Genomic DNA, 20,304 nt, shown 5'->3' on the forward strand with positions numbered 1-20,304 from the left:
ACTTTGACATTTGCCTCGATAATTTTCTCTCTCTCTCTCTCTCTCTAATGAAAAATGTATGTAGAGGTTTCAACGTTACAGGGAAGTGCTGGTTCTCACTGCTTAATGATAAAGAAATGACGCAGTGGCAGCTATGATACACACACCATGATGCAAAATCACACACGCCAACTTCAGGCAGCATATTCGGTCTTATTGCTTCAGCGAATGCATTTATTTTTTATGATTATTTTGGGGACTTTTAGGCCTTTATTTGACAGGACGACTAAAGACATGAAAGGGGAGAGAGAGGGGGACGGATATGCATCAAAGGGCCACAGGTTGGAGTCAAACCCGTGCCCACTGTGTCCAGGAGTATGCCTCTATATATGGTCGCCCAGCATATGTGTGTATTATTTAATTCAATTCAGCATTTAAATATGTGTCTTATTGTATCTCCTCATATGTATTATTTTTCATTAACTATTATGTTAATACCGTTTTAGATTTTCCTTATTATCCTCATACTGACAGTATCTGATTTCACAAATAAAAACACAAATGTCCTCGGGCTACATAAATGTATCCCCCTGAACTGTGAGCAAAACAATTATGGCAGAGCCTCGTCTTTGCTTGCTTAGAATACATTTGTGAGTTTTTATTCATTTAAAAGAGGTCACATTTATATCTCCTATGAATAGACTATTGCAGCAGATGACTTACTTCTGCAACAAACAAGCACAGTATGTCCGTGTGTACGTACAAGGGTTGGACAAAATAAACACCATGATTCGAAATTTTTTATCAATCTCATGAAAAAAGTAACACATCTAACGGTAGTTTTTGTTGTTGCGCTGTTGTATTAGATTGCATTAATCAGTAAAGTGTTTCCCTTATTTTGTCCTCTTCCTATAGATGCTGTTTATCTTTCTCAGCAGCCTTCATGAGGAAGACAAATGGTCTTAGATAATATTCCAATAAAGGTCTGAAAGAAAGATAAAAGGTTTGGTATATTTGGTTGCCTAGCAACAGTAACTGTGATTGCTCTGCGGTGGTGATCACCTGAGTTCTGACCAGCTGACGCAGTTGGGGATTTCTCTCTCACACGCACGCACACACACACACGCACACGCACACACAGTACTGCTCCCGTTGATCAAACATTTACCAGCCCGTTGAATCATTAATAAAACTAATTTGGGGTCTTGACCTGCTTACCAGCGTAAAGATCTACAAAACCATGACATTCATCTGCGTCAAAGAAGCAACCACCGCCCCACCAATATGATCTACCTGATCTCTAAAACTACACAGACTGTGTACAAATCGGGTAAAGTGCCGGGTTTCGATCAGGTAGAAACTACATTAGTGGCCGTTTTCAGTGACACTGCACCCTGAAGGTGAAACACAGGGTGAAAGATAAAGAAGCACTCTCTTTTCAGGCGGGTTTAACACACAAAGGCACAATCACTCTCAGCAAAGAGCCTGGCATGAAGTGGAGGAGCTGTATCCTTATTTAACATTCCTCTGTGACTGTTGATGCTTCCGTCTGTCAGTTTTTCATCAAGCCCATAAACACCTGGTCCTGCTGGTTTCTACTGTACCTATCTGTCAGTTTACCTCCTCCGCCTCTCATTCACTTCTTCTTTTGCAGCAGCATAAAATGGGCAGATTAGAGAGAATAAACCAGTCTAGCAAACATCATTTTAAAAGTACAGGTTAAACCCTAAACAGATACAAAAATCAGACATAACACTTCTTTCTTTCCTCAATATAAAGTGGAGAAATGTTCTTCAAAGCACTGCACAGCTTATTCATGTAATGGATAATCATTTCTAATGTAAATATAGGCATGACTTGTCCAAGATTTCAACTGCTGAGGCCCAAGATATCATTTAAAGAGTGAGATTATGCAAATTACAAAAAACTAATATCTCATCTCTCTTACAAATGTCAGAAAAGTTTGGTTTTATTTGTCCATGTTTTGAGATATTCCTTTCTTCAATCCTCAAACAATAGAAGTGAAAGGATTTCCATTTCCATGAAAAAAACAAAATCAACAGCAACATTGTTTTGAGGAATTGTGTCCTGGTAGAACATGCTGTGAGTTTTCATTGTAACTTCTTTCTTCCAGTGAAATAGTCCCTTTAAATTTTGTCCAGAAAGTTGGTCCATAGTTTCTTGAGTATATTAAGTAGATAAATCCATTCAATTTTAAAAGCACTGACTGAAATGAAGATGAGGAAATGTTTGGCTAATAGAAACATCTCTTTAAAGCTTTGTTTTATTCCCCAGGCCCTAGCAGCTGAAATCTCGTTAATTCAGAAGCTGCTGCTTTAATATGGAATACTTGGACGAGACACTCTGTGTGTGTTTGTTTGTTTGTGTATAACTCTTTGTGCAAATGGCATCCTGTGTGGTTTTAACAGCTCAGTGTCAACTCAACGCCCTTGCTCTGGGCTAAAGCCAAACAGACAGACACACACACACAAACACAGAGGGCCTGACTGGGTGGCAAAGGAATGACCCGACGATGGGGGTCCATTTAACGAGGATGTGACAGTTGTAAAAACAGCCTCTCGCTCCAGCCTGGATAGCCAGCATGCTAATCAGCTACCATGAGAGTAAGGAGAGAGTGCTACAGTTTATCCCACTGATGGAGCTCATTTCCATGTTTATTCGTTTAGAAACAGAGGTTAAGTTAAGTGGTGGTAATTGGCAGCAGCTTTTGGGGTTTGAAAGCAATGAAATCAAGTGGAGTAAAAACAGGCTCACATACTCATCCACCCCAGCTGCCAACTAAACTCTCAGGACCTGTGTGTGTTTGTTTTGACAGTACAACAACCCACAAAGCAGACATTTGTATAATGACCGCCATTGCACCTGCCCTTAGCATTGCTTGAGTACCCCGTGATTCAAAAATACTTACAGACACACACACACACACACACACACACACACACACACACACACACACACACACAAGTTTACCCAGGAACAAAAAAACAAACAGATTTTGACAACCACGACCCAATCAACAATATCACACTGCTTGATGGTACACTATAAAAACAATTTCTTGTGTTCTCGACTGACCCACAAACCATCTATGAACATGCAGGACACAGTCACAGACATATATTTGAAACCACTTGATTTTTCTCAGAAATATCCTGCAATTTTCTCTGCTCTTTTATAATAATAAAAATGTTGCTATGTTTGCAGATGACAGCAGGGTTGGATCTAAGAGAGGCTACACAGGATGTTGCCAACAGCACAACATAACCACAGAGAGACGCCCAGACCACTGAGACAAAAGAGTGCAAAACGCTCAATTACAGGAAACTGGGGGGCATAATAAGCACTAATGAGTAGGGCCTAATTGATAGTGAGTAGGACAGGAAGTAGAGAGGGAGCTAAGCTATTTCTAATAGGACTGATATGAGACTGATTTTTAACGTGACTTTTTTTTTCTGGCTTTCCGGTATTAGGAAGCTGGCTCACTCTAAAATTTGGGAAGATCCCGATCGAAACCTGCTCTAGAGCATGTTCACTTCAGAAGATCAGATCACAACCTGCCCAACTACTGCCCGAGCAGCTCACTGGAAAAATACAGTCATCATTAATACATGGTTCTGACATGGACAAAAGCACTGATTTTATAATAAAGTTACAAGAAATTAAGAACAACAGATATATACTACCGGTCAAAGGTTTGGGGTGAGAAAATTCCATTCCACTCCATTATAGACAGAATACCAGCTGATCGGAGTGGGTGGGTGATCTTTAATGCAATAAATACATTGTTCATTATCAGCAACTATTCATCCTATTTTCCAAAGGCACATTCTGTTTACCGATCTGATATCATTTTAAAAAACTAACTGAGAAAAAATTGGAGAACTCAACACTAACATATGTATGAATTCCTGCTTTTTTCCTGCTCTAGTTTTCCTACTGCTTCTTATTCTATTCTGCTTGTGTGATTATATGATATCCATTTCACATCATTTAACTTCAACTTTTCCCATGTGTATCTTATTTCCCATTAAGTACTTCATTCATGCTTCTGATGATGTCGCTTGTAATTAAAACTGACCCTTTCACATTAACACGCTCGTAGCCGCATGGGAAAACCCATAGTTAACTGAGCTTTGTAAACATGATTATCCAGGATGACCAATGTTATATTAACCAAAAGGGCAATACCTGACTTCACTGAGGGCCAGATGTTGAAAGTGCTTCATGGTTCAGGCTCTAGCTCCATACTGTCAGTTTTGTGAAATTGAGAATGGATCCTAACTGATATACTTTGAGGCTTTATCATCTACAAAAGCTGACAATTTTCTCCACCTTTGTGGTGAAGAAAATTGTACAGTAATAGTGATATAGTAATAGTAATATGCGTCTATGTTTGCAATGACCGGGAAGGGTTCAGCGATCAGCTGTGCTTCCACCTCTTCCTCAGATGTTAACTATGGGCGTCTCTCTCTCGCTTAGAGAAGCTTCACTAGTCTGGCTGGTTGCCAAAAATATCCTCCTCAGCTGGCACACTGGCCCAATTTACGACACTTCACATTCAGCGGTGGGTAGCCCTGCCCTGGGCACCGTCGGCTCATTTCCCACAAGGAACAAAAAACTCCAAAAACACAGAGATCCCACCAGCAGCATTATAAAGGAAATCCCACTTACATAACTGCTAAATGTCACTGTTGACAAAACCACATGATAACTGGCTGCAAACATCTTTGCCATCAGTGCTGATGCACCCTGCCTGTGTTCACTCCAGGAGATGAGAGGATTGCACTCTGCTTTGCAAGTGTAATAAGAGCAAAAAAAACCCAAAACCAAAGCCTTCGACGCTTTCAACTGAGTGCCAACTGCCAGAAGTCGGAGCCAGATGTTTCACGGACGGCAGCCCACAAGACCATGAAAGTAAAAATAAATGGACTCACTATCCACCAGTGAATTTTACACCGCAGATCCCAGCGAGGGCCACATGAGTCGGTGAGATGGGACATCAGAGAAGTGATGTCACACAGAAGGTACATTTCACAATGTTCTACCAAAACAAACTTAGAAGGTCACTTACCATCTGAGAACGGCTCTTAGGACAGCCATTGATATCACCAATCTTCTCATTGGCTGAGGAGAGACAAAAAGAGGAAGCAGAGACAGAGAGATAAAAAAAACTGTGAAAACTGTTTAGGTGCGTTCGGTTAATGTAATCCTCTCTTTTATTTCCAGTCGAGATCCCTGAGTGTGTGTGTGCCCCAGACAGTTGCTGGCCAAGTGAGCAGAGCAGAGGTGTTCATGCTGCTGAATGTGACAACCCTCTTCTCCCCTCCCGCTGAGACATGAAATGCTATCTGGGCACAGCAAATGGGAACGGGGCCGCTGGGGGCCCGACCGAGGTGTGTGTTGTGCTGCTTTTTTTCAAAGGGGGTGTGTATGTGTGGGTGGCTTATCAAAGATTCCTCCCATCTATTAAGAGGCCCAGCCCACAGCAGCTGAGACAGGATTGTCAGCTCACAGCTGACAATTGTGCCAATAGCACAGCCTCCTGAGTCAGGGTGGGGCCCACAGTGTAGCTCCACCTCAGAACTACAGTACGCACCGCAACGCCTACCCTGTGAGAAAATACTCCTCTTTCTGTCCGGTCAGTAAATACACAATGGGCCATATCTTGCACCCGGCACAGCGTGGAGCAAAGCCCAACGCAGCAGTCCATTTCCTGTCAGGCGCCCACGTCGTTTAAATAGCAAATGCACCTGCGCCCATCTCTGCTGGTCTTACAGGGAGAGTGTTCAGGTGCATTCTTGGCATATTGCTATCTTGAGGCAGAGCAAAGTGATCACACCATTGAACAACAAAAATCTGGTCTAAAGTCAATAGCGCAGCATTTCATTGTTATTTTAACGGCGCAAAATATTACAATGTGAAATAGCATTATTGTGTTGGTCTATATGTTTTATATTACATGTTATCATGATGTATGATGTTATGTAGTGATGGCCAATTGGAGGGTAGATACGTTCACTTTATTTTTCTTCCGTAAAATAACTTTTGACTCTAACTCTGTAACTGTGATCGGTTTGCTCAACTCAACCAAAAAGTGTAAAAAAAGAGCTGACAAGTATTAGTTGCCACTTTCACTACACTGTATAAACAAGTTTATTGTTTGGGACATTGCTAAAATAAAGATGTGAAGAGAAGTTATTAGAGGTTTTGATGATCCCTAACAAACTTTAAATCAAAACAAAAAGGCTTTATGATGAATACTTTATTTTAGCAAAGGCATGTAAGATAGCATATACATTATTGATGATTTAACACAACTACTGTTATGTTACTGGCTATGGTTGGTGTGCGCTGCAAAACTTTACTCACTATGGTGACACCCACAAGAGACAGCTACTCTGTGATTTTGAGACACATTAAATGCTTCCAAAATAACCAGACACATTTTGCCTGGTTGGCTTGTGCAAAGCAACAGCTTACAGACCAGAAGAGAGATTTTATAAAGGCTTCTTTTAGAAGAGCAGAGGATCCTAAGCCTTGGAGCTGAGGACAAAAGTAGATTATCTGAAAAGGTTACAGATGTTATCCTAGATCTAACCCTAACCCTAACGCTAACAGTTGCCTCAAGGACAGTTTGTAAGAACATGACCGATGTCCTTGATCTGGAGGTTTTTCCTCTTCCAAAGTCCTGACCTTAAATTTGTGTTGGTCAAATAGCTTAACAGGTGCCACATCCGGTCCCAGTATGGCAGTTCTGACACCGGCAGCCTGCTCGGGTTTCACCAGCAATTATGTGGCGTGAGTTTGTTTCCCTGAAGACAAAAGGCAGCAGGGCAGACAGAACAGGTGAATAGATGGCTCTGGCTCGTGTTGCTTTAACATGAGAGCAGAGCCTCCGTGGTCAGCTGTCAGAGTGTAAATGTTGTAAGTAGGCTTGATGTTATGAGAATACATATAATCCTGGATGAGCGGATCGTGATGTTGTGGCACTTTTCGACCACAGAACTCAGAAGTTTACCTGCACTGTGACCAATAAAACCGTATTACAGTTTTACTAAGAGCCATTAAAAAAAGTCTCTTCTGACAAGAAGAAACTCTGTGAGGGTTCAGGAATAAATCAGGTTCAGTACTGGTGAGGTATGCAAGGTCCATTATTGGACAAACACATGCTAGCAAGACAGACTACCTCTATTTAGTTCCATATTAATGCACAACAATATCCAGAAAACAAGTGGCTTTCTCTTATGGGTTTAGTTCCTGTAGTATGTCGGGAAAGGGCTAACTATATTCCACTACAACAAGCTCAGTTACTCTACATTCTTCATACAGGTGTGCAGGTTTGACTGTTACTGTAGATAAAGCGACTCCACTCCTGGAAAGAGCCAGATTCAAATTCCTTGTTTTTGTAGACATTTACGGTACTTAGCCATTGAAGCTGATTCTGAATAATCAGAATAACTTAAGCAGCCAACATCAAGGCAGGAAGCTGGAGCCAGTTTGAAAAGTGATGGTATAAGAGAATGATGCTTTCAAGCATGTGATGTAAATATATTTCACATAGTGTATAAAATACCCCAAGCCTGACCCAACTCTAAAAAAAAACTTATGAGAACAGTGAGACTTTTCTCTGTGCAGGATGAAGCCGAACAGAGTATAAGAAATATAAATATGGGTCAGAGACATCAGGGGGAAGAGCTGGGAGCAGACAGAGTCAGTGACATGCTGAGTCACCAGTCAGCTGGTGTGAGCCTGCTCTGGCCTCAAGGCTGTCGGCGCATGAAATGACAGGCTGAGCACAGCCGGACGAAATGACAAGACTGATGACACAGACACAGCGTGAGGGTCAAAAACACAGAGGAACAGCCTACTTTCACAGCCCACGCTATGATGAATATCTTCATAGTTCTGCTGTCATGTGAATAATTATACTGTACTTCTGTTGAAAACCTTCCTATTCCCTTCATGAGACACTTTGAAACACAAGTGGATCAAGCCTGAAATGCATGTTGGTCAATGAGAAAATTACATTGGTTTCAATGGGTTCTGAAAAGTTGATGAAGGCGTTTCTACCAACGAGGGAGGAACTGCAATTACCTTGTAGAAGAAGAAACCTTACAGGTTACTTCAGAGGCTTCTTTCATATTTTCTTTCCTTATTTTGTGTTCATATATATATATATATATATATATATATATATATATATATGTAAAATCCCTGTTATCTTATAGTATCTTATCAAAGAAGTTTAAACCTCACAACACACCAAATCGCTATGTGTTTCTTTGTTATTGAACAAGATAAGAAACTGTTTGGATCTACAATTAAACTTTGTCAAGTTCAATCATAAGCCTCAGAGCAAAGCTACAACGGATGGGTTTTAACATCTACAGTAGTGTTTTTGTGTGTTGTCCTAAATCTATCTGCATCTCACGGAAGAAAATGATCCAATTGTGCAGGGGTAAATAAACTCTTTGTATGGTTCATACTGAACTTGTCATTTTTACATCTGATAATAGAGTTTAATTCTGTTACATTAACTCTCTAGCAAAAGAAAAGTTTCTTATTTGATGATGATGTGGCTACATGTTTGATGAAGGTCATATCTTCAAATGTAACTAATGATGTCTCTTACTTTTTTTAGCGATCACATAATCAGAGCACTTTCTTTTGCAGATTTTGGAATCAAAAGTGTGTTTTCCTTACCTACGACCTGTATGATCTCAGCCAGCAGCACTCCGTCTGCGACGTCTGTTTGCAGGTCCTTGATCAGACGCTTTTGTCCTGACTTGGCAAGGTAGTGGTTGGCCCAATCTGTGTAGATCTGCGGTCAGACACAAACACAAACCACGCCATTCAGTTAGACAACAAAAATAATATCCAGTCCAAAACAGAGGGCAACCCCGTCATGCCGTCCACGTGTTTTAAACTCCATAAACACTTGAAAACTACAAAAGGTATAAATGGTTGAAGCAAATTTACGACTAATAAAATAACAACATGGTTGAATGAGAGTAGAGTAGCCCTCTTTCTTTTGTTGGGGCTCCAATCTGGCATATATCCGCGTGGTATTCAAATTGGGGCCATTGTGCTCAGCCAGGGCATTCATCTCACAGCGCATGGCGGCTGTTTTCAATGGGCCATGCTGACATCACTCTCTGGGGACAGAAAAGACCCTTCACTGCCTGGGGGGGGAGGAGAGGAGGGGGACGAGCAAGCATCTGAATAATCTGAATAGGTTCCCTCATAATTAGTTGGCAAACTCTGTCTCTCTTGTACTCCATCTCTCTCTCATCGAGAGAAGTGAGTTTCTATTTCTGATTAGATGATAAAAAGGCACACAAAAGGTTAAAGTGAAGTGGCCCAGAACGTTATTTCTAATGAAGAAGAAGTTATTTTTGAGATACTGATACCTCATGAATCTATCTTGATTTGTATCATTGTCAGGCTTGTCTGTAAACTGCGGTCTGTTTAACAAGTGCAACTTCAGAGTAGTTTTGTCCCCCGCAGGGATCTGAAACACATGCGACAGCTCGGCTAAATAAAGACGTCTCTGCTTCTACAGAGTGTGTCTCCATCTCGTTTTCACACAAACCCAAAAACTGGTATTCCATTCAGGAGAAAAGTATGACAGCGGAGGAGTGACAATGAGTATGTTTAAGTAACTAGATTACTGTTTGCTTTCTGCATCAATCAGATTTCTTCAGTGTCATATAAATGAGAAATCGGACTTTTCAAGGTTGGATTTCTCCTGGAGAAATTTACCAGTTTCCTGCTTCTTTTATGTACGGATGTGAATAAAGGGAAAGTATCACTGTGACAGCAGAAATGGTGGATCAAACAGATACTCATTACTCATAGTGATGCATCCTTATACTCAAATTCATGAAATCCAGAGGCCGAGTAACTGAAAATAGAATCTTTTTGTCTAAATATGTCTTTTCCACAACTGAACATTATTTGTAAAATTCAGACATATTTGCACTTTAAGGGTAAAAAAAGTCCACTCACTTACAATACTCTTAGAACAAGAAAGCGCTTGGTTCCAAATAAGGTCAAGGGTGGGGAGAAATCGGATTACCGACCTCATTCACACTACAGTACAAACCAAATTTTGTAAAGGGACTACAACTCCATTGTGCTACCCTGTGTTGAAAAAAGACAAATTGTTATTTGTCATGTAACTTTACTGCATGTACAAATTGTACAGTAACCAGGAGTTACTAGGGTGCCAATATACTTTGTATAAAAGTTTTGTTGGATTTCCTGTGTAAGATATTTCTCCCAGTAACCTTCTTTATACTGTGCATTTAAACTTTCTCAGGAATGACTTTGAAATCCAAGTGCATCCATTAGTACTGAGAGAGTGCACACAAACACGGACACGCAACATGCATCGAGGTGTTTGATACGGTTTTGACCCTTGTGTCTTTGTGTTTGCACTATAAACAGACTGGGAGCCATGCTACTCATCGTGTGAATCACTGCTCTTGTGATGGCGTACAACAGGTGTGTGCACTTCAAAGGCACACACGAAAGCACAAACATATACTTCTCTTTATGCCAAAGCTCAAATGCAAAAGGTTTATGAGAGTACACGACCACACATTAAACACAAATAGCCTCTGCAAGACTTTTAAAATCACACAGGCTGCATACCCAAACACAAACGCAGTTCTAAATAAGCTCTTGAGTGACACACAGAGCTAAAACACCTTTCAAACTGCCGGATTAGACTCTATCCTTTCAATTCACACTCAAAGCTGGTCATGGTGAACAGGAAGTGCAACGTTTAGGAGCTTTTGTGTGTGTGTGTAAGCTTCCTTTGAAGTAGTTTCAGGCAGGTAAATTGAGGGGTTGGAGTGTAATTAAAATCGAGGTGAAATGGTTAGCTGTCAGTCACAGAGATAGAGGGGGGTCAAACAGCCTAAGGGTAAGGCTTGGGGAGGTGGGAGGAAAGAAAAAGGGAAGTGGGCAAGTCACAACAAGTTGCCTTTTAAGTCCTGAAAATTTAACTTTTCAAAACACATTCTATGTTTGATGTCATCCTCTCTGCCAAAACATAAGCTCCAGACTTTGAATGTGAGAACCCAGGTATTAAGAGGAGATATGCATGGGTGACACATGTTAGCACTGTGATCTAGAGATGGCCTTATAAATCTTCATAAAAGATCTTTAAAGTACAAAAAAAAGTTTTACGACAGATTTACTGTATGGTCACGTCTATCTAGGCATGGGCCTGTTACCGGCTTCAAGGTATACCGCGGTTTTAATAAGTCACTGTTTCAAAACCCTGAATATTTTCCGTATTACTATTCCTGCAGTAGGAGTTGTTTTTTATGAGTCGTCAAGGACATGTTGAAAGTTACCATACCGGCGCATGCGTACGTCTCACCTCTCTCAATAACCTCATTTCCATTTCAGCAAACAATCTCCTATATACCAACTCTAGGCTACGCTACCTGCCCAGCAACAAACAGCACGCAGACTGTTAGCAACTAACATTAGCATTTAGCTGGTTAGGTTAGTAGTTAACGCAGCTGAAGAAGAAAGTGAAGCCTTGAGGAGCAAGATATTTTTTCTCACAACCTGGTGGAGACCAAAACAGATATTAAAGGAGTGGGAATATTGGACTTTCATTCATCTATTGAACAGAAGAGGAAACGTGTGTTGCTCTGTGCATGCTGGATGTGTAAATAGGCAACTTTGAGCTAATGCGTTAGCCATAAAAACTGCATAAGGCTGAATAGGTTAAGGCTGTGTGTGGAGTTCTTCTGTCCCCTTGTGGTCAAAAACAACAAGCTTTGTCTGACCTGCTATACTTACAAACTAGTTTGTAGTGACTACAATTACAAACAATTATTTATTTTAGATAGTCTCGCATTGCAACCCTAGCTCCAGAGCGCTGCGTCTGGCTGGCTACACGCTCAAAGTGCGTTCCATTTGTACTCAGAACTTGAGGTCGATTCCAACATAGATGCTCCATCCTGTAGTAACATACAGTTATAAGCACTTGTATTTTTTGTGGCTCATTATATCAGATGTGCACACAATCCCATCCATCTTCTATCTGTGGACATGTTGTTACGTAGTTTGTATGCACAATAAACAGCGTAATGCGTTGTTATAAACTGGCATTGCTAACCATGGCTACCCTGGCCAGAGATAATACATTCACATTCAAACAATGGAAATCTGACTTGGGAATGCAGCGCATAAGAAACGGGTGTGATGTCATTCCCAGCTTCGGCTTCTAAATTGTGAAGGTAAATGGAATGCACAATTATCTACTCCGGGATAGAGGTTAAAAAAAAGAAATTACACTGAATGTAAGTATTAGAAATGAATTATTTGTAACCAATAATAATGGAATCCTCCCCAGTGATACACAAAAACAAAAAGTCTCAATATCAGTCAGATAAAATTTAAAGGACCATTTTAATTAATAACAAAAAAAGATGAATGTGTATCAGTCTGGATCATGTGTGTTTAACCGCCCCATATTTGTAGCTACTGTGATCTAAAAATGGTTTGAAAGGTCATGGAAAGAGAAGGAGAGGAGAAGTAGGGGCTGATGAGAAACAGGCATCTGATCTGAGAGGGATTTTAATAAGATGCATGGTTAGTGAAGAGGAGTATTGACTCCATATGGACTCAATATCTATAAGACAGAATTGAGGTGTCACTGACTTCAGCCCAGTATCTGCATCAGGGAGAAGCACTCTGCATATTCAATAAAAAAGTTAATCATAATTCCCCAGGTTTGTAAATGACTGATGAATCAATATTTTTTATTATGTCAAAAATTGAATTTAATTGAATGGATCAGAGGGAGACATTAAGAGCAAGTGGTCGGCGTTATTACCTCACCGGACGGTCCCAGGCAAAGTAAAATGTCAGGCCCTTACGGCATAGTGTTGGCTATTAAACAACAATGCTTTTAATGTGCCCAAGGAAACATGTCTGAAGCATAGAGTATCAAAACTTCTTGGATTCTTTTTCTATCTTTACTTATTCTGTGATCTGATGTTTCCTGATCTAATTCAGGACTCCTTTCAGAAGGGATTTTAATTATAAACAATTGTTGTATGGCTGTTGGTGGCAACATTAAGCACTGCTAATTTGGCTCAATGACAAAAGGCTTTTGTACATAACAAGTTTAGATTCCACAGAATTAAGTTTAAAAATAAAAGAGTGTATCCCTGCGTTTGGGCTTATTGCATACTGGGGTCGATTTCAGCCGGATGACACTTTAACAGTTGTAAACGGGATACAAAAAGAAATAAATAAGCACGGCAAGGCTTCACTACTGATCGTTACACAGTGCTCCACGGCATCACTCACATACATATGTCAACACTGAGTGACCGAGTGATCCATATAAATCAAGTCTAATGTTCAATAGATACATTTTCTAAGAGGAAAAATCCCTCCATTCCCAGAAACTCCCAATAATCCCGGCCTTCTACTCGTGAGATTGAGGGTCTTTTTTAGGAGCGGTAAATTTATGTCAGGGACATTCCCGTCACCAGAGAAAGCAACATGACACTGCCTCATTCACACTGTCAGGGACTTAGAACCACTAGACAACTATAGACGTCAACAGCTGCAAAATAAAGAGAGAAAATCAGCTTTGTAAACACTGCAAACACATCCCACACTGCATTACTTTATTTTTGTTCACTTAATTCTTGATTTTTATGTTTTGCATGCTCTAGGTTCATTCAAATTGTGTGATTTCTATGTATTAGCTGTTTATTTAAATGTGTTGTCTAGTATGAACCACAGAAAGACTAAAGGGATCCAAATCAAAGAATAATAGCCTACAGTAAGCGCGCCAACACTAAACACAGTGGGTGGAGGTTATCTAGAGACTCAGATCAAAGACAAAGACCTGTGTACAACTGATCATGCTCTGTCACGTATTGCATGAAAGCCTGGAGCCATGTGCCTGTTCACATACTAATGTCAAATTTAAGCCTTAAAAAGGGACACAGTCAGCGTTCAAAGCCGTTGACAAGCAGCGATGAGTCACTTATTCCGACAGCTGCATCTTTTTCTCTCTCACACAAACACACAAATATGCTTCACATCCAGCTTCCCCGCTGTCTCAGCTTGCTGAGTCACCAGGCTGGTGTGTGATGCCTACAGAAGGTCATGACGCATAGAGGCCGTCCCCGCAGTGCAGGGTCAGCCTGGGCGGATGAATGGCGAGGGCAGCCAGGGCATCCCACTGGAAGATTACCCTTGAGTTGAAGGAGTGAAACAGTGAACAGTGATTCGGCTCTTCATTTAGGTAAATGAATGAAAATCACAAAAACAGAATCCACTATTTGTTCCTGTGATAGCAGCCGTATGTTCAATTTGTTTGCTTAACACCTTTGGTCTGTATATGTTGAGCTTGAGGATGATGAATTTCTCATTCATCCAGTGGGTTTTAATACTGTTTCTGGCTAAATTTACTCAAACTGTTGAGAACAATATAGTCTTTCCTTTGATGTTCAAGCATACAAAAATAAAAAAATCACAAAGCAGTGAGTGAATTGTTTCACATAACAAAAGTTACACAAAACCTCAGGTCTGTCAATTGAAGCACAGTTCAGTTCTCACATACGCTGACGGCGCACAGCTTTCCAGAAACAATTTTGTTGATATCTTCAGGACTACTATTAGCCTCATTACTTTCAGGGTTCAGTAGGCAACCAGAAAAGCGCTGCACTTAACACGCCATTATGAACTAATCTACTGACATGAGAAAGAACTATAAAGAGAATATGGCGGGGCCAAAGCTGCTATAAAGTGCTAGGCCTATCTCTGAAGAGAATCTTTCATAGGGAGCCAGAACTTAAACTGCTCTCGTTATAACTCATGTAATGGCACAGTGCTGACTCTACAGAAGACATGCTCGCATAACAGTGCTTTCTTCTACCTTTTCAAAGGAAATCTACATTTGAATGTGAAGTGTGGAGCCTCTTCCACTGACCATGTTTAGGACATCCACGGGTTTACGAGGTAGAACCAAATCCCAACAGTAAGCTTTAATGTGTTTGTTCAACTCACAGTGTCTGTTACCTGCCTCTCTGTCAGGGGGCTTCCAAAATAATTCCCGGCTGCTCCTAGAGATCTGGCTCAATCCCTGACGCTTCTATTTCAAGCTGAATCTTCCTCTTATGTCTGTTTCTCTCATCACTCCCAAGTTCCTCACGGTAAATGTCTGTGGTAGATACACCACAGAACATTTGATCTTCACTGTGAATGGTTTCCTTTATGCTACTGTCAGTTCACTTCATTGCTGCTTAAACAAAGAACAAACAAGTGGCCGGGGTTAGTTGGTGGAGATGGTGCACACATATAGAGGTTTACTCCTCGACGCAGCGGCTGAGGGTTCAACTCCAACCTGCAGCAGTTTGCTGCATGTCATTCTTCCTCTCTCTCTCCTCTTTCATATCATCATCTGTCCTGTGGAAATAAAGGCCTAAAATGCCCCAAAAATAATCTTTAAAAAATGATAATATAAGAATTACCAAATTACAGAACAAAAAACAAACTGTTCTTAGTTTATCAAAGTGTATAGCCTAAGAAGAAATGCATGAATGACACCTTCTTAAGCCCTCACTACATTAAGCCCTACATTCTCTCACTGGTTTCTTACCAGTTTGTAGTTTTTGCAGGAGAAGCGGCTGTTGCTCCTGGCCGGCACCATGAGGCCGCCATTCTCCGCCATGTTGGCCCGTTACCTTGATAAAGACAACTGACCAGGCAAAGCAAACTACTAGAGGTCCATAAACTTCCAGGAGACAATGAGACGAGCGCGCTCTGTCATGAAGGCGAGGAGTAGCAGGTAAATATAGCCATGCTGTTTGACGACTGTCTCGTCCCTCTCACACCTCTGTAACAGTGCTGCAGGTCTGCCTGGCTTGTTGTCTGTTTGAACAGGATATGCTTCACTCCTCCTCTCTTTGATCTCCCTTACCTCTCTCTCACCCCTTCAGATTGCTTCATAGTGAAGCCCTCAGACATTCTGACACATTTAACCTTCTCTCTGTTTAACTCTTCTCTCATTCAGTCTGTCTGCATCAGACACCCTGACTCAGTTCCCTCTTGTGCTACTGGTAGAGAGATAAGACGAGCAAATAAAAACCTTGAAATGGAAACCTTTTACTTTTGGGCAATCTGTGCTTTAGAAAATTTGATTGCATCTCATAAGTAAATATCTTGATAATTGTTAGTGAAGCAGACAACAGATCATGTTATTAACACTTTACAGCACGACAGACGTTTTTCAGCCAAGATAATGCACTTCTGTTAAATCCTCTGTAGTTCCTACATTGGAATAGTAACAGAAGGTGTAGCTACTTGCCCTTTTTTGTTTTGTTAAGATTCACAAAAGCCATAAACTCCTAAATGGAATCTATCCATTGTCCACACCATGGTATCCTGCAGCCTCACCAATACTGTCTACCCGCTAGGTATCACGGCCAACAGATGATGGTAAGCTCCTTTAACCGAGCCGTGTCTTGTGCTGTACTGGCTCTAGATAACGTGTGGTCATCCAGGCAACTAGAGAGAAAGCACAGTTACCCGCTGTGTCCAACGTCTCACCTCAATGTGACAGAGCTCCCAATGCTGACTGCCAGAAGACTTTAGTGTCTTCATCCTCTGACACACCTGGTGATGTACATTAGAGCAGACCCCCCCCCCCCCCCCCCCCCCCCCCCCAACACATTCATATGGGCGGTCTTAGATCTCCTTGGAAGGGTTGTACTATTGTTTGAATCCCGCTATTGTATTATTTATTATAACCAGCAAAGTAATGTGCTGACATTAGCACGGTCCTGTTCCACATTAACACACTGCCATCAATTCACACCTAGAAGCTGCCCAGAACATCTCCACACTTTGACTTCCTGGTACTAGCATATGAAGAATATGAAGGCAGATGTTCTTTTCACAACTCCATCACACCATTCTCTGCTGCTTAATAATGACACTCTGACAAGCAGTGGTGTGCACAGACATTCTGCACGTCAGGGGTGGAAATAGAAATGTAATGAGGGGTTTGGAGAGTTAATTTTTGCTAAAGGATTACACTTCAGCACTTGAGCTAATCAGAGGGGCATTGAAGTGTGACATTTGGCCAAAGTTGAAACATGACGGTGTCACATTGGGGCTTAGACATGTATGCTGCTTAACTAAAATGTTTAAAAAGGAAGGAACAGAGAAAAGCAGGGAGCGGATGCTGCTGACGAGGCCTGCAATACTCATCTCTCGTGCAGGTATGCTTGCCAACACACATCCGCATAACGTTTGCTAGTTTCAAAGGGTTTGTAAGAAATGAATGAGACATTTGTGGCAAAAATGGACATTGGCTTTAGTGTAAGACAATTGTTCATGCACCAACCCCACTGTGATAATAAGTCAAGGTCAACTCTCAAACCTGCTAAAGGATTTCTTCTTCTCAAGTATAAGAAATCCTCCAACTTCCCCAGCCATCTTTAATTCTCTTTTGCTACACGTTTTAGTTCTCAGGTTGAAAAGGTTATCTCTATGACAACCCTCTGGGTCAACTTAGATAACATGTATTGCCGTCAGCAACCCATTCTGCTGCTTGACCACGCTGAGTCTCATCGATAAGGACTCAGCAGCGCTACGTGCTGCAGCAGGCTGAGGGCAACATGTGGCGACACATCCCCCCACCCCCCCCCCCGACTAGCAGATGGCTGGTAGGAATATGATGGATACACCGATACAATAATATAACAGAAGGATGCAGGGAGGGGAAAGAGTGGTAGATGGGTGCATATGATCGTCTCCGACTTATAATTGTGTACGTTACCTTCTCTGTCACACCTAACATGTAGTCACCCAAGACCTTTGAACCCATCTTTTGCTTAAATAAGTCAACACACGCTGGGCAAAGGGAACCATCGTGTGCACAGCTCCCAATGACCACTAGCAGACACAGACAGATGGCCTCTGAGAAATCGGTGTTCCTGGTCAGTATGATATGACAACAGAGGACTGCAGTCTGCTCCGCCAGCTGCTGTATTCAGGAAACACGGCCCCCCGCTCTGTGCTTTAACACTGACACTGGAATGAAGCCTCCTTGTGGCTCAGTTGGCTGTGGAGCATCATGTTATCCCGCCTCTCTCCTAATCTTTCCAACTCTACTGTTTAAAAAGGCATAAAGGCACTGATCGTCAACTCAGTTTTGTTTGATTTCATACAGTCAATATGGATTACTTCAGTTAAACACAATTGTTGAGACTACTTTAAATGTCATAGGTGCCACGTTTAGGGCTGCCATTGTTTAGCACTTAGTTTAGCTGCTTGATGCAAGCCAAACCAGAGAAAAATGCAGGACTGCTACTATAAAGTTTTTGATGAAAGCAGACATATTCATCCAAAATACCGTCAAATATTGGTCCAAAGAGCCCGATGTGTCAAACCACTCTGGCTGAGATTAGAGAAAACACAAGCAGAACCTGACAATGTCTACATATTACACTACGTAACGTTCTTGCAGTAGCTTTTAGTTGTCAGTGTCTGTCCTGCTATCTAGTAGAAGTACAGGAGGGAGAAGAAAAGAAAAACACAGGGAAGAAACAACCTGAGACATAGAAAGATGGGGGTTGCTGTGCAAAAGTCATTCAGAGTGTACACATTTACCCATGAGTTACCTTGTTACCTTATCCTTTGTTCTTCATACAGTAACATGGAACCTGGAAAAAATTGCCTTTGCCCAACTTTCTCCACTCCATCACTACTGCAGCTAGGGCTGCTTGTTCTTCTTCTCAGCTTCCAGCAGGATGCACCATGGATGCTTTTTTGTCTGTGGGGCCGCTGGCAGTTACTCCTCCCCCTATGCTCTCAGTGGTACTCACACAGACCTCTAAAGTGGCTTTAGCCCACAGAAAGCTGAAACAGGCCGCTCTAAATGAGCACTTGTGTCTCTGCTTGCTCTCTGTTTGGCACATGAAAGACATGTGGCTTGTGAGGCATGGAGGCCATACCAGCACATGGTAGACAAAACGACTTGGCAGGAACAATTTAGTGTATGGGAAACAGTCATCCATCAGAAAGCCAAGAGACTTCAGTTTATGCATGCGGTCATCTGTACATGTGATACATAAACTGGTTTTAAAATCACTGCAAGTGGGTGGAAAAACATGACCCTTTATTTGCAGAGATTTTGCACCCAAGAGTGCTAGTTTTGATAATGCCTGTGTACATCATTTACACTGACATCCTTAATCTGACAATACCCAAATATCTAGAGGTTAATCCAGATATGATAATAATGAATCATGAACAACAGACTTAATCCACTAAATTGGCAGTGTCTGCCGTCCAACATCTGATCAGGACAAATCCTGAGATATGCAGTCTGATGCACATGAGAGCACAGCAGCAAAGCAAGTGTTATTAAAGAGGGCTGAGCTTGTTAGTAGTACTGTATGAGTGAACAAGCCATATGCAATGATAGAACTGATTGTAGAACTGATGTGATGGTAGTGCAACAGGGTTTGTTATGGGAAGTGAGGCTCTCCGTGTGTAGAGAAGTACCGTAGGCATAGTTTTCGATGGGTAGTCAGTGAAGCTACAGTACTCAGCGTTTTATGTTCGTCGCAAATACGAACTAAATCTCCTGAGTAATACAACATGATCACAACGTCTCCCGGCCATTTCCCCCTGCAGAAAGCTGCTACTAGCCAGGCAAAAGCTAATATAGTTAGCCGATAGAAACAAAGGGTCCGTATGTCCCAACTAACGTTACGGTTTGGAGCCGCCGAGACGCCGGAAAACGTAACACTAATCTACTACAGTCATTTACACTGATTAATTGTTGTTGGATACATAGAGCGTGTTGCTAGGTCGCATGGGATGCGGGTCTGATCAATTTATCAAACTAACGAGCTGGCCCCACTAGTGGACCACAGCCTGAAATTTAGAGGAAGCAACATCCAGTCATTCACGTTAGCCTGGATTGATTTTGACAAGAATACAAGGGTGTCATGCTAGTCAACCAGCATGTTTCTACCTAATTTCCCTCTCCAAAATCACTTCAGAAGAGTAACGTTAGTCACATCGCTAACTTGCTATTGTTTTTGTAAAGCATTAAAGTTCAACAAACAATGGTTCACATTAGAAAAGATCCTTTTTCATTTTTTTCTTCTATGTAGATGCACTACCCTACAAAATCACCGCAGTATTCAAGTTTTTTTTTATATTGCAATATACACTCACCGGCCACTTTATTAGGTACCCCATGCTAGTAACGGGTTGGACCCCCTTTTGCCTTCAGAA

General features: G+C 41.5%; 1 protein-coding gene across 12 annotated transcripts in view; it reads right to left on the reverse strand.

Moving 5' to 3' along the window:
• Nucleotides 1-20,304, reverse strand: part of nav2a (neuron navigator 2a) — a 220,982-nt gene that overhangs the window by 75,798 nt on the left and 124,880 nt on the right. For 10 of the 12 annotated variants that reach the window (XM_034885021.1, XM_034891410.1, XM_034880284.1 and 7 more), the window contains 2 exons: nt 8,704-8,821; nt 5,072-5,124 (listed from right to left, as the gene is read on the reverse strand). In XM_034885021.1, coding sequence (XP_034740912.1) covers nt 5,072-5,124; nt 8,704-8,821 — 171 coding nt within the window. Of the gene's footprint in view, nt 1-5,071; nt 5,125-8,703; nt 8,822-15,649; nt 15,906-20,304 lie in introns of those variants that run through there. The other 2 variants (XM_034885827.1, XM_034886655.1) reach the window with 2 other exon arrangements.

The sequence above is a fragment of the Etheostoma cragini genome, chromosome 1 (assembly GCF_013103735.1).
Source record: "Etheostoma cragini isolate CJK2018 chromosome 1, CSU_Ecrag_1.0, whole genome shotgun sequence".
Taxonomy (NCBI): domain Eukaryota; kingdom Metazoa; phylum Chordata; class Actinopteri; order Perciformes; family Percidae; genus Etheostoma; species Etheostoma cragini.